The following is a 14821-nucleotide window of genomic DNA, read 5'->3' as shown; positions in this document are numbered from 1 at the left end:
GAAGAAGCCTTGACTCACTGGTGGTAGGGCACTGCCAGCAGCAGCACCTCAGCTGGCATCCATGAAGCTCTTACCATGTGTCAGACTCTTTGCCAAGTGTTTTATACACATTATCTGATGGGAGCCCCACAACTAAATGATGGAGGAATTCAGGCTAGGCACTGTTATCATCCCCACTTTGCAGCCCAGAGAGCCTGAGTCACTCGCCCAAACTCACACAGCTGGTAAGCACACAGCATGCAGGGCCAGGCTTCTGCATGTGGTCCTCACCGCCAGGGTACTCAGCCTCCAACGTGCTGCAGCCATTAGGTAGGTGGCTGGCCTCACCCCTGACCCGTGCCAGCCTTGCCTTCTCCCCCACCATGGTTCTGGGCCATCTCTTTCCCTTGTCTTCAGTTAAGCTGAGCCGAGGGGAAGCCCTCTCATTTTTAACAAGATTGAAAGCCAAGTTGAATTCAGAGGGCAGGTCTGGTTCTAAAAATGAAGTGTCTGATACGTCTGGAAACCCAACAGGATGAGTAAGAAGTGGCTGTCGGCTTGGATTACCGACCCCGACTGTCTGTGTGAGTGACCAGGAAGAGATGGACATTGTTAGCTATACCCGGCCATTCTCTGCCACTCTGTGATGGGCCTCAAAATGGGAGGAAGGAACCAGCAGTGGCACAAATGCACAGGCCTCCCTGTCCCTCAGGGGACCGTGTTCTTGTGGCCTTGGCCTGATCATCTTGGATTTCTTCACCTCTTCCCATCTCCTGGGCCGGGGGCTTTCCTGGTGTCAGAGCCGGGACTTTCCAGGCTTGGTGGCTGGCAGCTGTGGACCAGGTGGGGGCACACAAATGTCAGCTGACAACTCAGAGGAGGCTTCTGAGGGGAAATTTAGAGGAAGCAGGTAGAAGGATGGTCTTGCTGGGCCTTGTTCCTCCCCAGGAGACATTCGCCAGGCCCTTCCCCAAGGCTCAGTCTCTCAAGCAGAGGACAAAGGGGAGCTCCCGAGAGAGGACCAGCCGCCCCTCCCCTTGCTCGATGCTTTGCTGCCACTTTAAAGCATTTTGGTGCAAAACCATCTGGGATGGCAGAATTTCTTTTCTTTTTTTAATGCTCAAATATATGTATTTTTTTAAATTGAGATAGAATTGACATACAATAATTCCCCCTTATCCACAGGGTCTGTGTTCCAAGACCCCCAGTGGATGCCTGAGCCCATGGATAGTACCACACCCTATATATATTGTGTTTTTTCCTATATGTACATACCTATGATAAAGTTCAATTTATAAATTAGGCACATTAAGAGACTAACTACAATAACTAATAAAAAATAGAACAATTATGACAATATACTATAATAAAAGTTACCATAGATCTTAGCAACCTCAGCATAGGATTTTTTTCTTTCCTGCAGCATTGTTCACAATAGCCAAGATATGGAAACAACGTAACCTTTCCTTTTTAAGTCGAGAACTTTCACCTTTTCACTTAAAGGAAGCACTTTATGGCTTCTCTTTGGCATATCCAGATTGCCAGCATCACTCCTTTTGTGCTTTGGGCCCATTATTAAGTAAAATAAGGTTTGCTTGAGCACAAGCACATGATACTGTGACAGTTGACCTGATAACCAAGGTGGGTACTAAGTGACTAACGAGTGTGGAGCTTATAGGGCGTGGACACACTGGACGGCGGGATGATTCATGTCCTGGGTGGACAGAACAGGAAGATGCGAGATTTCATCATGCCGCTCAAAATGGCATGCAATTTAAAACTTAGGAATTATTTCTAGAATTTTCTATTTAATATATTCAGACCATGGGTAACAGAAACTATGAAAGTGAAACCGTGGATAAGGGAGGACTACTGTATAACATTATATTAGTTCCAGGTGTACAACATAATGATTCAATATTTGTATGTATTGCAAAATGGTGACCACAATAACTCTAGTTAACATCTGTCAGCATTCGTAGTTAGAAAGTTTCTTTTTCTTGTAATGAGAACTTTTAAGATCTACTCTCTTAGCAGCTTTCAAACATGCAATACAGTATTGTTAACTATACTCGCCGTGCTGTACGCTGCATCCCTGGACTTCGTCATATTATAACTGCAAGTGTGTACCTCAGGACCACCTTCACCCATTTTGCTCACCCCTCTACCCCCTGCCTCCGGCAACCACCAGTCTGTTCTCTGTATCTATGTGCTCATTTGCTTGGTTTTGTTTTTAGATTCCACATGTAAGTAAGATCATACAGTATTTGTCTTTCTCTGTCTGACTTATTCCACTTAGGATAATGCCCTCAAGGTCCATCCATGCTGTTGCAAATAGCAAGATTTACCTCTTTTTTATGACTAAATAATATTCCATTGTATATGTATACACCGCATTTTCTCTATCCCGTCATCCATTGGTGGGCGCTTAGGTTGTTTCCATATCTTGGCTATTGTGAACAATGCTGCAGTGAACATGGCAGTGCATATATCTTTCAAGTTAGTGTTTTTGTTTTGTTCAGATAAATACCCAGAAGTGAAATTGCTGAGTCATATGGTAGTTCTGTTTTTAATTTTTTGAGGAACCTCTATATTGTTTTCCAAAGTGGCTGCACCAGTTTACATTCCCACCAATAGTGCACAAGGGTTCCCTTTTCTCTACATCCTCGCCAACGTTTGTTATTTCTTGTTTTGTTTTTTTGATGATAGCCATTCTGACAGGTGTGAAGTGATATCCCATTCTGGCTTTGATTTGCGTTTCTCTGGTGATTAGTGATGTTGAGCATCTTTTCTTGCACCTGTTGGCCATCCGTATGTCTTCTTTGGAAAAATGTCTATTCAGACCCTCTGTCCATTTTTTAATCAGATTGTTTGGTTTTTTGCTATGGAGTTGCATGAGTTCTTTACATATTTTGGATATTAACGCCTTATCAGATATATGACTTGCAAATATTTTTTCCCCTTCCATAGGTTGACTTTTCATTTTCTTGATGGTTTCCTTTGTGTGCAGAAGCTTTTTAGTTTGATGTAATCCCATTTGTTTATTTTTGCTTTTGTTGCCTTTGCTTTTGGTGTCAAATCCAAAAAGTCATCACCAAGATCGATGTCAAGGAGCTCACCACCTGTGTTTTCTTCTAGGAGTTTTATGGTTTCAGGTCTTATGTTCAGGTCTTTAATCCATTTCAAGTTGATTTTTGCGTATGGTTTAAGGTGGTGGTCCAGTTTTATCCTGTCCACTCTTCTCAACACCATTTGTTGAAGAGACTGTCCTTTTCCCATTGTATATTCTTAGCTCCTTCATCATAAAGTAATTGACTGTATATGCATGTGTTTATTTCAGGGCTCTCTATCCTGCTCCACTGGCCTCTGTGTCTGTTTCTGTGCCAGTCCCGTGCTGTTTGCACTCATGTAGCTTTGCAGCACAGTTTGAAATCAGGGAGCGTGGCTCCGCCAGCTTTGTTTCTGCTTTCTCTTGCTTTGGCTACTTGGGGTCTTTTGTGGTTCCACACAAATTTTAGGATTGTTTGTTCTGTTTCTGTGAAAAATGTCATTGGAATTTTGATAATTCCATAGGGATTGCATTGTATCTGTCGATTGCTTTGGGTAGTATGGACATTTTAACAATATTAATTCTTCCCATCCATAAGCACAGAATATTTTTCCATTTCTTTGTGCTGCCTTCATTTTCTTTCATCACTGTCTTATGGTTTTCAGTGTACAGGAGTTTCACCTCCTTGGTTAAATTTATTCTTAGGTATTTTATTCTTTTTAATGCGATTATAAATGGGATTGTTTTCTTGATTTCTCTTTCTGATAGTTTGTTATTAGTGTATAGACATGCAACAAATTTATATATATTGATTTTGTATTCTGCAACTTTACTGAATTCGTTTATTAGTTCTAACAGTTTTTTAGTGGAGTCTTTAGGAGTTATATAGTTTTCTATATAGAATATCATGCCATCTGCAAACAGTGACCGTTTTACTTCTTCCTTTCCAATTTGGATCCCTTTTATTTCTTTTTCTTGCCTGATTGCTCTGGCTAGGACTTCCAATACTATGTTAACTAAGAGTGGCAAGAGTGGGCATCCTTATCTTATTCCTCATCTTAGAGGAAAAGCTTTCAGCTTTTCACCATTGAGTATGATGTTAGCTATGAGTTTGTCATATATGGCCTTTATTATGTTGAGGTACATTCTCTCTATACTCTGTTGAGAGTTTTTATCATAAATGGGTGTTGAATTTTGTCAAATGCCTTTTCTGCATTAAGTAAGATGATCATATGATTTTTATCCTTCATTTCATTAGAGTGGTGTATCACATTGATTGATTTGTGGCTGTTCAACCATCATTGCATCCCTGGGATAAATCTCACTTGATCATGATGTGTGATCCTTTTAATGTGCTGTTGAATTCAGTTTGCTAATATTTTGTTGAGGATTTTTGCATCTGTGTTCATCAGGGAAATTGGTCTGTAATTTTCTTTTCTTGTGGTATCCTCGTCTGGTTTTGGTATCAGGGTGATGCTGACCTCATAAAATGAGTTTGGAAGTGTTCCCTCCTTTTCTATTTTTTGGAAGAGTTTGAGAAGGATTGGTATTAGTTCTTTAAATGTTTGGTAGAATTCACCAGTGAAGCTGTCTGGTCCTGGACTTTTGTTTATTGGGAGATTTTTGATTGTTGATTCAATCTACTAATAATCCGTCTGTTCAGATTTTCTATTTCTTCATGATTCAGTCTTGGTAGGTTGTATCTTTCTAGGAATTTACCCATTTCTTCTAGGTTTTCCAATTTGTTAGCATATAACTGTTCATAATAGTATCTTATGACGCTTTGTATTTCTGTGGTATCAGTTGTAGGAATATCTGACCATTACAGTTCTCCAACATCTAAATATCTCCACTAGGCAGAAACTCCTGTTCGTAGCAAGAAGGGGCTTATTCTGCCTGAATTTCCTCTTTGATTCAATCAACCTATTCCTATTCTTTCAGTACCTGGCCATTACGGCAAGTGAAAAAGAAGGCGGGTTTCAGATTTCATCCATTTCTGTTTGTCACCTTGGGCCAGGACAGGCTGGTAAATGCAGGCCCTTATCTACAAGCCTGCTTTAAACCAGGATGTCCTTTCTCTCCCTCCTTCCTGCCTGACACAGGTTCTCCCTGGACAAGGACACAGGACTCATCATGCTGATCGCCAGACTGGACTACGAGCTCATCCAGCGCTTCACCCTGACGGTCATCGCCCGGGACGGGGGCGGTGAGGAGACCACAGGCCGGGTCAGGATCAACGTGTTGGATGTCAATGACAATGCGCCCACCTTCCAAAAGGATGCCTATGTGGGTGCCCTGAGGGAGAATGAGCCTTCTGTCACGCAGCTGGTGCGGCTCCGGGTAAGATGCCAGGGTGTCCTGCAGTCCGGCCATTCATCTTATGCTTCCCTCTGTGCTTTCTTGACCACCCCCTCAGGAAGCCATTGCAAGAGGTGCTAACCTCCCATCCACAAAGAACTCTGCCCAGATTTGGGGGTCACATTCTTGGTCTGTGTTGGGCCACCTCTGAGCATCACCTCACGTCCCTGGTTACTGAGTGGGGCTAGTGTCTGTCTCAGCTTAAATTTCAGGTCTCCATTCAGCAAAAGCCCACCCTCCCCATCTCCCATGGCAAGTGCTGAGCAGTTCCTTGTGTAAGGACCCCCATCCAGGTCCTTTAATGGCTGCTTAGAATCAGGAAGTGCTGCAGCTAGAAGGAGCCAGAGGCCATGGGCACAATTCATTTCACAGAATGGGAAGCGAAAGGGAGAGGCCACCCTGGAAGGCACAGTGAATTAGTGAGTCACAGAGCCAGGACCAGAACTCAGGGCTCTACACTCCAAGTGGCCTCCTGCAATGTGTCCCCACCACACTCCAGTGACCTCTGACCGGAGACTTTCTAGTGTCCTTGTGCCCCTTCCCCCCTCTACCCACCCAGCGCTCCATTTAGAACTTGTTTCTGAGGAGGCAGTATGAAGGCAAAGTGGTGGGCATGGGCGTGGGGGGTGCACAGAAGACAGGAGCCTTTGTCCACCCAGCATGGCCATGCTCCCCACAGGACCCCGCCCTCCCTCCCTGCCCAGCTCCTATTGCAGCCAGAGTGGTAGGGTGCCCCTGGGGCTCTCTGGGTGGGAAACATCTGGGAGGAAGCCACCCCAGAAGACAGTCAAGGGGGAGAAGGATCCCTGACCCCATTCCAAGTGCCTTCTTCCCTCCCTCATTCATGCAACCTGCATTTATTAGACACCTACTGTGTGCCAAGCACTGTGCTGGGCCCTAGGTATGCAGCAGCAATCAAGAAACATAGGGTTCCTGCTTGCGTGGAGCTGACGGTCTGAGCGAGGCGGGCAGAAGTTAAACAAGAGGTTACAGTCGGGCAGGGGCACTGATAGGGTGCACAGCGCAGGGCCCTAACCGGGTAGAGAGGTCGGGCAAGACCTCTGTGGGTGGGGTGTTCGAGCTGGGACTGAAAGCTCTAGGAGACAGTCATACCAAGTATGATGGTGACCCTCTCCATCCTCAGGGTAGGCCCCGGCCTTCCCTCATTCTCCACAAGCCTCCAGCCTGCTCCCAGCTTCCCAAGCTCCCTCCACACCCCAGCAGGGAGGGGAGCAGGGTGTCTGCTGGGAGCCAGAGGTGGCCTCCAGCTGAGGGACAAGAAGGGCCTGGATCCCCCAAAGGAGGGGCGCTATGGGAGGGTCAGTCCTCCGCTCCCACCTGCCCTCTCCGGCCCTGCCTGCTGAGGGATCACGGTGCCCTGTCCACCCTCTTCCTCCCAGGCGACAGATGAAGACTCCCCTCCCAACAACCAGATCACCTACAGCATCGTCAGTGCCTCCGCCTTCGGCAGCTACTTCGACATCAGCGTGTACGAGGGCTATGGAGGTACGTGTTGGCTGGGACTGGGGGCCCAGCCTCAGCAGGAAGGCTGGCAGGTGGGAGCAGGGCTGCATCCTCATTCCTCTCTCAGGAGGGGCCCTCCTGTCTCCCAGACACCCTGGACCACTCGGAAAGCTGCCCCACAGCTCCCGCGGGCTGGAGCAGCATGTCGCCTGGGGTCAGCCTTCTGTAGGATCAGGATCTCTGTCTCAGATCAGCCAGATTTGTCTCTGGGTCTTAGACCCACGGCCAGCCCAGCATCTGATGTTACCATAGTCCTAGGGGTCCCTGTTTCTCACCAAGGCTGCTGAGCAGGTCTGTAGGGTGGAGTCTTCTTAACCAAGCTTCCCCATCCTTTGGGCATGCTGAGGCCGCCTCTCAGCCCTCCCAGGCCATGGCACTTCCCTGCTTGGCCAGGCGCAGTTCCACACTCTAGACCTGCCCTGCCTGCCCCCGCTGTGAGTCCCGATCCCTAGAGCCTGAGCAGGGAACAGCAGCAGCAACCTCAAACTCCAAGATCCTGAGAGAACCTTGTTTTTCAGACAAGGCAACCAGGGCCCAGCGACAGGACCGACTTGCCTGAGGTCACACAGCAAAGCTGCGAGTGAGGCCCTTGTGATCTAACTCCTGGTTGCCTCTCCAGCCTTGTCTCTCAGCACCCTCCTCCCCCAGCTAGGATACAGGCTCTGAACCCCTTGGTGCTCTTTCCTCTTACGGTGGTCACTGCCGCGTCTTTGCAGAGTCTGTTCCTTCTGCTGGGAAAGCCCTCTCTCCCTGTCCCTTTGCCCTGCCTCCCTTTAACCTCTGGCCAGCTGTAAGGGCTCGTTTGGACATCTCCTCTGGGAAGCTTCCCTGTTGCTTGAAGATGAATTAGAAAGCAGAACGGAAGTGCACTGGATGAGTCTGGGTCCAGTGCTCACCACCTCACAGCTTGTCGGAAACGCAAGCTCAGAAATGGCAGTCCTGACTCTGGATGCTCCAGCCCAATGTTCTCTGTAAATCTGTGTCCTCCTTCAAAAAGCCACCGTTTCACGTTTCCGGGCAGCCACACACCTCACCTTCTTCTCCGCTAGAAGAACCCTCCGTAGGTTTCGTATTACTAAAGCAATAACTTGGTTTCCATTTTCCAAATAGAAAGTTGCAATGTAATCTTGTCGTGATGCTGTTGCAGACTACCCGTGCCCCCATTTCCAGGCCGATATGCCTTCTCTCCCGAAATTGACCTCGATGGCTTAGCACAAGAGCACTAACGGTGCCAGTCCAGGCGTGTGTGGAGGGGAGACATTTGAGGGCTGGGGCAGCTCTCTTAACACCCCCCCCCCAAAAATCCTGCCTCTCTGCTCTGTCTGCCTTTGGAGTTAGGGTTCTTCACCCACCGTCCAGCAGAGTTCTGCCGGTAAAGTCTGCAACACCACACCCTGAGTGTCCCCACAAGGGATCTAAACAGTGCCCAGGGCAGACCACTGGATGGGCACAAAGAGCCACAGGGTCAAGCGAGGGGAGGGTGAGAAGAAAAGAGGGGAGAAAGGTGATGAGAGAAAAGGACGGGGCCAGAGGACAGTGAGGAGGGAGCTGCCCTCCACGCCCCACCGTCTGCACCGCCCCGGGCAGCCCAACACTGGGCACTCAATGGGTGGACTCTGCGCTTCTCTGGAGGGGATCAGGAGTGAGAGCAGAGACAGCACTAGACAGCCTGGGACATGACCCTGTTCTCCCAGCAGCTTCCAGATTGATGGGGGAGTGCTAGATGATTGGGTCAGACAGACAGACACACAGATAATCAGGCAGTAGTGCGTTCTGAGGAAGAGTCTGGGCTCTGCATTCAGACAAACCTGGGCTCAAACATCAGCTCTATCAAGTTGCTAGCTGTGTGACCTTGGGCAAGTTACTGAACCTCTCTGAGCTTGGTTTCCTTATCTGGTGGGGCTTACATTACTACCAAATAGTTACCAGCTGGTGGGCTCAGCACGGTGCCTGGCATGTGTCACGTAGTCAGTAAACCTAAGTCCAGACCACAAGGCTCCAGGAGTTCAGAGGCAGGGGCGGGAAATGCAGCAGAGCTAGCCTGGCTTGTGCCAGCTGCACCCTCTCTGCCCACAGGGGAGCCCTGGCTGACTGGGCCTCTAAAGTCTGCTTACGAAGGGCCTGTGGCCCCGTTCCTGTCATTTCAGTGATCAGCGTGAGCCGCCCCCTTGATTATGAACAGATACCCAACGGGCTGATTTATCTGATGGTCATGGCCAAGGACGCTGGCAACCCCCCTCTGAACAGCACTGTCCCCGTCACCATTGAGGTGTTTGTAAGTATCCCGGGGCGCTGGCCTTGCCCTTCCAGGGTTAAGGGGTGGTGAGTGCTTCCCAGAGTATCGAGGATGCTGCCTGCACCCTGTGTCCCACATCCTTGGCAGTCCCCACAGCTCTGGGAGCTGCCTGGCAGACTGTCCCGCAGGCTGCCCCCAGCAAACCTCTGCCAGTGCAGCAGCAGCCAAGCTGCCTCCCAGCTTGGCCAGAACACCCAGGGCCCTGGAACGCAGGAAGAGCCGACTGTCCTGCTCCAGCTTCATTCGGGGGCCTCAGGACGCGCTCTGATGGGGCGCGGGAGCTGGGGCTCAAGCTGGGAGGGAATGTCGTGGGTCCCTTCATTCATAGCCACATTCCGCGAAGTTCAAGGGAATTACTGAAGGTCGTCTTCTCTCTCCTGTCTCTCTCTATCCCCTCTTCCCTTTTGCCTCCCTTTTCCCGCTCCTCTGGAGATCCACAGGGGCCTGAAACCAAACCGCAGCTTGTCTGACATGAATATCAAGCACACCTTAGTGCTTTCTGTGTCTGAAATTATCAGCCGCTGAATCCATCTCCACACTGGTTCATTTGCCCCGTGCTACTCCCCAGCGATCCCGGGATGCAGACTGTGGTCTGACAACCGGCCAGCAGGCCTTTCCCCCGGGACCCTCCCCGCCCCCCTGCACACACAGGCATGACCTCCCATCGCATAGAGGCTGCTACCTGCAGGAGAGGACGAAGGCATGTTGATGGAAGAGTTAGTGCATTACGAGCTCCAGGAGGGTTAGATGAGATTGTCACGTCAGGAGATAGGCTGTGATTTGACATACGCTCAGGAAAATCTCACCCTGTCCCAGCTGGCTTCACCACCAGCCTCTGGCTTCGCCACCAGCCTCTGGCACTGCCCCACACCTGGCTTTAACAAGCCTGTCCTCTCAACCCAAGGCTGAGGCTCCAGAACCAGCTCTCTGGTGGGAAGGTCCTCGTCTGGGCAGGGGACCCCTGTTGCTTGCTGAATAGGATGGTGCTGGCAGTGATGGAAAAGTCGAGGGTGATGCCTGGGAGGGAGCCCTGCAGGTGAGCATGCAGGAGCAGGATTTTGGGGTGGCATAGGAGCCTCAGGCTATGCAGAACCAGGTCCTGCAAAGGAAAGGGCAGAGAGGCTGGGGCCTTAAGTCTGGCCTTTCCAGCTTCAGGGAGTGGCAGGCAGAAGGACAGAGAGGAGGAGGTCCAGAGAAGCCTGAACACCTCCTGCCTCTAACCCACCACCTCACCCTTAGCGCCAAGGGGGATTCCAGAGAGCTAGAATGCACTCCCTGCCAGTCGTGACCACGTCCTGCTGTCCCTCCCCACACGGCCCCGGCCCTGACCACGTCTCCCAAGCCTGTCTTGGTTTCCCAGTCTTGACCGTAGCCCCCAAACCTCCCCTAACACCAGCCACACTCATAACCCTGACCAACTGACTCATCTCTTTCAACCAGCCTCTGTCCTGCACTGCTCAAGCAAGCAGCAAACTAGTCCTGTGTGCAAGGTGCAGCAGCAGGTCCTGGAGGGATGTGAATGGGATGCTGGATGGAGGAGGGAGCCCGGCTTCGGAGGCATGTGGCTTTGTCTCCCTCTAGCTGTGTGACCTGGGGTTCTTATTCCCTCTGAGCCTCAGTTTCCTTAGCTGCAAAATGGCAATAATCATAGTACGACCCCATGATATCGCCCTGAAGATTAAATGAGATCATGCTGGTGGCACGTGGCCATCATTACAGCTGACCGGACAGACCTGCTTACCATCAGCAACAGATGTGCACCAGCTGTCTCTAGTGTAAATGGGAGTTCTGAGAACTCGGCCGGGCAGAGAAGGACCCTTCCCAGGCTTTGGGGAAGCGGATGAGGGAGAGGGTGGGAATATGGGAAGAAGGTTGAGGCGCTCTACACCAGCCTAGGGATGGGCAGGCAGAATTGGCCAAATGGAAATGAAAACTCCTTGAGCTCCAACAGTGCAGCAGGTGCTCTCACGTTATGCAGTCTCTCTCAATCCCATTTTGCAGACGAGGCAGCTGAGGCTCAGGGAGGGAATGTGGCTGGTCCAGGGTCACCAGTGCCTTCCTCACTTACTAGCTAGGAAGTAAACTAAGATTTGAGCCCTGACCCGTCTGACTCCTGGGTTCACATTCTTTCCACCACACCCCTGGGCCTGGAGCCTTAGAAACCCCTATCTGCACATGATGGAGACCTGTACTCCTCAGAGAATTCCCTGGGATCTTCTTAAAATGCGATTCTTCTTTAGTGCATCCACGGTAGGGTTGAGACTCTGCACTTGTAACAAGCTCCCAGGCGATGCTGATGCTCTGGTCAGGGCACCACGCTTGGAGTAGCAAGGCCTTCAAAGATCTGTGGATCTGGAAACCCAGGGGCTGCCCCAAACCCTGGTCCCTTTCCCGACCTGCAGCTCAGTTAAGGAAGAGCCCCGCAGAAGACCTCCTTCCCTGTTTGCCGCAGCCCCTCAAATGGAGCCAGAGCAAGTAGGAAGCTGAAGGCCTAGGGACTGAACTAACCTTTTATCCACTGTGAAGAAAAGAGGGGCCAGCAGCCTCAGCCTCCTTCCCTGATAGCGGGGAGCGGGCTCTCTTGGTGCACGGGTGGGTGGGACCAAGAAGCCGCCTCACTGTCCATTTGGCAAGGGAGAGTGGGGCGTCAGCCCAGCAGAAGGGGCGCTGCCTTCAAACTCCCTCCCGGCTGCCATGCGGGTCAGCAGGGGCCCTGCACGTTTCTTCCGGGTCCACATGGCCACTGGCAGCAGGAGGGTCTGGCCACAAAGACAGCTGCCGCCTTGGCTGTGTGTGAACCTCATCTCTCGAGCAGGGCTTTTGGATGGCCTAGTCACTTGTGTCTAAGGACCATACTTGAAAAGGTCAGCGCCTTCGGGTGGATTTTGCACGTGGGTGATTTTTAAGTAGCTGTCACTTGGCTAAGCTGCCACCTCCCTCCACCAAATGGATTTTCTCTCAATTGAAAAAAAAAAACCAGCGGAGATGAAGTGGTTGATGGCAGCACTTGCCTTACAGGTTGGGGGTGGAGAGAGGAGATCAGAGCGACAGGGCTCTGGGAGGAGGAGCGGGTGGGCGACAGGAGCCAGGTGATTCCTTTTCATCCACTGCTTGTTGGTTTTTAATAAAGAAGTCAAACTCGGTTTGTAGATTTCCCATTAGGGGACAATAAGCTTTTGTAGAGGGAGCCACTGAATTAGAACTAATAGCGAATGCAGCGCCAGGATCCGGGGAAATATCACCGCTAATAAGTTTCTGCCTCATGCTCTGTCACTGACATTCTTGGCACCGTTGCGTGCAGCCAAGCAGAAGGCTTAAATATATACGTGTAGGGGCCACTTGTGCCCACACCAGGGGGATGCCCAGGCCTGCTGTTGGGCCATTGGACATCAGGGAGTCCTCACACCGCCAGTTCTCTGAGGCTGGGGAGACGACAGGTCAGCAGGAGCTGGTGCGCAGCCCAGAGCCAGGGTCCAGATTGGGCAGAAAGAAGGGCATTCCTTCCTGGGCCCCCACAGGCCTGGCAGGAGGGGATTCTCTGGCATCCCAGGGGGTGGACAGCCAGGTAGCGTGCCTCCCTCTCTTTCGTGCTTGCTCAGCCAGAAGTAACTCCAGCAAAAGAGGCTTACTCCAGGAGTCTTCCCCTCAAAGAGCTCCCAGTTCCGTGGGGGAAATGAGTCCCTCGGAGCACGCACCACTGAAGTCTGCAGCCTAAAGATGCCCCAGGGGGCTGTGACCCAGTCTGACCCCCGAGCTCCACACAGGGCTCTCGAGGAAAGGGCAGAAGGCTCTGAGTCAGGTGGGCCAACAAGGCTTCCTCTGAGAGGGGAACAGGCAGGAATTCTTGTTGAGTGATTGCATAAAGTAGGTGGTGAGTGTGAGCGTCTTAAAGGGTCGGGAAGTCTCCTCCGATTGTGGAGGAGAGAGATGGCATGTGGAGTAACAGGAGGAGGCAGAGGCTGTGCCTGGGCCCCACCCTGCCAGTTCAGCCCCATGGCCACTGTGCCTCTGACCTGGTCACTGGCGAAGACTGGGCCAGAAGAGGGATTGCTCCAGAACTAGAGGTGGTGGGTTGTGGGCCAGGTTTACCCAAGGGGATGGAGGAGCCGTTGTTCTTGTGTGTGTGGAGGGTTCTGGAATTCAGACTCTGGGAACCACCTGACCCCTGCCTACCACTGCCTACTCGGGGTTGGGGCACTCCTTTCTCCCTTCACTTCTGGGAGGGCTCCTAGAACCTTCCACCATCGTCTTGGTGGAGCTGGTAGGGAAGTTCCGAGCGGGCATCCCCAGCATGGGGGCTGATGAGCTGAGGGCGGGAGAACTGGAATAAGCTTGGAGCTCAGCTGGAGGACCCATGGGGGGCCCAGGGGAGCTGGAGCTGTGGGCAGTTCTGATTGCTGCCTTCGTTCTCCATCTCCCGGGCCCTCATCATCCCTTCCCAACCCCACATGTTTCCCCAAGGCCTGTCCTTCCTTCTTGAACTATAGCCCAGCCAGAGGGGCACCTGGCTCCCTTGTGACACCCCACCTGGCTCTGGTTATACATCGAGGCCAGAGTTCCTCAGTGCCAGCCTTGGACAGCTGACCAGCCCCAACTACCTCCCTGGTTCCTGCAACCAGTCTGTTTTTCTTCCAGGATGAGAATGACAACCCTCCCACCTTCAGCAAGCCTGCCTACTTCGTCTCCGTGGTGGAGAACATCATGGCAGGTATGGGCCCAGGCAGGGGAGGGCAAGAAGGCAGGAAGCCGCAGTCCTGGCACATATAGTATGCAGACCTGACTTTGCACATGAATTCGGGAGGTCTGCGCCCCTCCCTGTCTGTGTCTCATGACAAATGAAGGAGGCTTTGGAGATGTCCAGTGGTCTGCCAGCCAACAGCTCCTTGCAGAGCACCGACTATGTGCAGACACTCCACTAGGCTCTTGGCCCCTGCCCTCCTGCGGCTACCTTCTAGCAGGGAAGAGAAGAGTGAGCGGTGATTAATTCAACAACCTCAATTAAACAAGTGTGTACAAGAGTTCCAAGATTATGATGCTGTGAGTCAGGCCCCTGGGGCTGTGATGGCAGAAGGGGTGGCCTTGAAAGATGGCATTTGTTCCTATGTGAGGATGAGAATGGGAAGCTAGTCCCTGGGTAAGGTCTCAGGTGGCAGGGCCCAGGTTGCAGACCCAGGACCACCACCTCTGCACTGAGATTCCAGGCCACCTGCTCTGTCCTTGGTTGACAGCTTCATTCTTACACTAAGAGTGTACTACTCTAGTGGGGAAAACACCCATAGCAGGAATTACTGTAGGAGCCGGAGGAGTCAGAGGACAGCTGGAGTCGTCAGGGACAGCTGGAGTCGTCAGGGAACAGCTAGAGGAGTCAGAGGAGAGCTGGAGGAGTCAGGGAACAGCTGGAGGAGTCGGGGACAGCTGGAGGAGTCAGGGACAGCAGGAGGAGTCAGTTGACAGCAGGAGTCAGGGACAGCTGGAGGAGTCAGAGGACAGCTGGAGGAGTCGGGGAACAGCTGGAGGAGTCAGGGGCAGCTGGAAGAGTCAGGGAACAGCAGGAGGAGTCAGGGGCAGCTGGAGGAGTCGGGAAACAGCTGGAGGAGTCGGGGGCAGCTGGAGGA

At 51.5% G+C, this 14821-nt stretch overlaps 1 protein-coding gene across 6 annotated transcripts in view; it reads left to right on the top strand.

Annotated features, from left to right (window-relative positions):
- CDH23 (cadherin related 23) overlaps positions 1 to 14821 on the top strand; it is a 398494-nt gene that overhangs the window by 261613 nt on the left and 122060 nt on the right. For all 6 annotated transcript variants that reach the window (XM_046653203.1, XM_046653202.1, XM_046653200.1 and 3 more), the window contains 4 exons: positions 5131 to 5368; positions 6787 to 6892; positions 9058 to 9185; positions 13842 to 13914. In XM_046653203.1, coding sequence (XP_046509159.1) covers positions 5131 to 5368; positions 6787 to 6892; positions 9058 to 9185; positions 13842 to 13914 — 545 coding nt within the window. The remainder of the gene's footprint in view (positions 1 to 5130; positions 5369 to 6786; positions 6893 to 9057; positions 9186 to 13841; positions 13915 to 14821) is intronic.

Source organism: Equus quagga, chromosome 2 (genome assembly GCF_021613505.1).
Source record: "Equus quagga isolate Etosha38 chromosome 2, UCLA_HA_Equagga_1.0, whole genome shotgun sequence".
Taxonomy (NCBI): Eukaryota; Metazoa; Chordata; class Mammalia; order Perissodactyla; family Equidae; genus Equus; species Equus quagga.
The sequence above is the reverse complement of the archived record's forward strand: the minus strand, read 5'-3'. Positions and strand labels throughout refer to the sequence as shown.